This window comes from Rhinopithecus bieti, unplaced genomic scaffold (genome assembly GCF_001698545.2).
Source record: "Rhinopithecus bieti isolate Rb0 unplaced genomic scaffold, ASM169854v2 scaffold_11884, whole genome shotgun sequence".
In the NCBI taxonomy this organism is placed as follows: domain Eukaryota; kingdom Metazoa; phylum Chordata; class Mammalia; order Primates; family Cercopithecidae; genus Rhinopithecus; species Rhinopithecus bieti.
The window spans coordinates 1-1009 of record NW_016884935.1 but is presented as its reverse complement, the minus strand read 5'-3'; the positions used below and the strand labels follow the sequence as shown (position 1 = coordinate 1009).

The following is a 1009-nucleotide window of genomic DNA, read 5'->3' as shown; positions in this document are numbered from 1 at the left end:
TCCCAAAGTGCTGGGATTACAGGCGTGAGCCACTGAGTCCGGCCTTGTTTTAATTGTTAGGAAATAATAAATCTTACCTATTCTTTATGTCAGGTCATGTGATCGGACTAAAACCTAGGTTTCTTGACGGACAAGCTCCATGCTGTTTTATTTGATACACTATTAGTACTACCGAGGTTATGTAAGTGATTGTCAACTTAGAATTGTTTTACTATACATTTTGTATTTTCAGTTTATTTGGCTCTTAATATTAAGGCATTTTACAAATCATGTAATTGATATGTACCTTGATTTATAGAACAATATGATGCGTTTGTGAAGTTTACGCATGATCAAATAATGCGACGATATGGAGAACAGCCTGCTAGTTGTAAGTATTTCACCTTTGAAGTTATAAACTCAAAATAAGCCTATCTTTTAAGGAGAAGACATTATAATTATTTTCATACTCAAAAGAGAATTTAACAAAATTACTGAGACTGTATAGAGGAAATAGGCAATATAACTTTGCAAGCCTTTTGGTTACTTAAATACATAGGGGCAATACTGGGAATCAAGGTCTAGTATTTGTTTGGATTTTGACCCGTATTTTGCATTAATTTTCCTTTTCTCACCCTTTAGATGTTTCATGAATCACGTATCCTGCATTTGTGGGCTGCCTTGTTCCTTGTTGAGTTGTTGCAAGAGGTCCCAATTATGACATGCAGCAATGCCAATACCCCTTCTGTGAATACAGGTTATTTCAAGCTTTCGTCAGTGGCAACCACTCTTAGGCAGCAGCAACTGGTTTTGGAAATTTCCCTGATGTCAGTACCACCTGGATGTGGACCTTTGCTACCTGTATTAATACCAGTGGCCTCATTTTGCTGTATCATTACAATTTGGCTTCTTATATTAATGTTTGAAAAGGATTAAAGCTGGTATTCTAGAACATGCCCTTCACTGGTTGTGTAAATAAAACTGTAGAATGACACTTCAGATGAAGTTAGTGTGATTTTAATTGTGCACT

General features: G+C 36.0%; 1 protein-coding gene across 1 annotated transcript; it reads left to right on the top strand.

The window, feature by feature from the left end:
* The first annotated feature begins 167 nt into the window (after positions 1–167).
* On the top strand, positions 168–978 carry LOC108525823 (uncharacterized). Its single transcript, XM_017866639.1, has 2 exons — positions 168–370; positions 622–978. The coding sequence occupies exons 1-2, from the start codon at positions 350–352 to the stop codon at positions 913–915; spliced, it is 315 nt and encodes a 104-aa protein (XP_017722128.1). The 5' UTR covers positions 168–349; the 3' UTR covers positions 916–978.
* The last annotated feature ends 31 nt before the right edge of the window (positions 979–1009 follow it).

What these genes read in the sequence shown, in the direction of transcription:
- LOC108525823 (XM_017866639.1), top strand. Translation starts at nt 350, where the DNA reads ATGGAGAACAGCCTGCTAGTT. An exon ending in TGGAGAACAGCCTGCTAGTT is followed by an intron (nt 371 to 621) that starts GTAAGTATTTCA and finishes CTCACCCTTTAG; the next exon opens with ATGTTTCATGAATCACGTAT.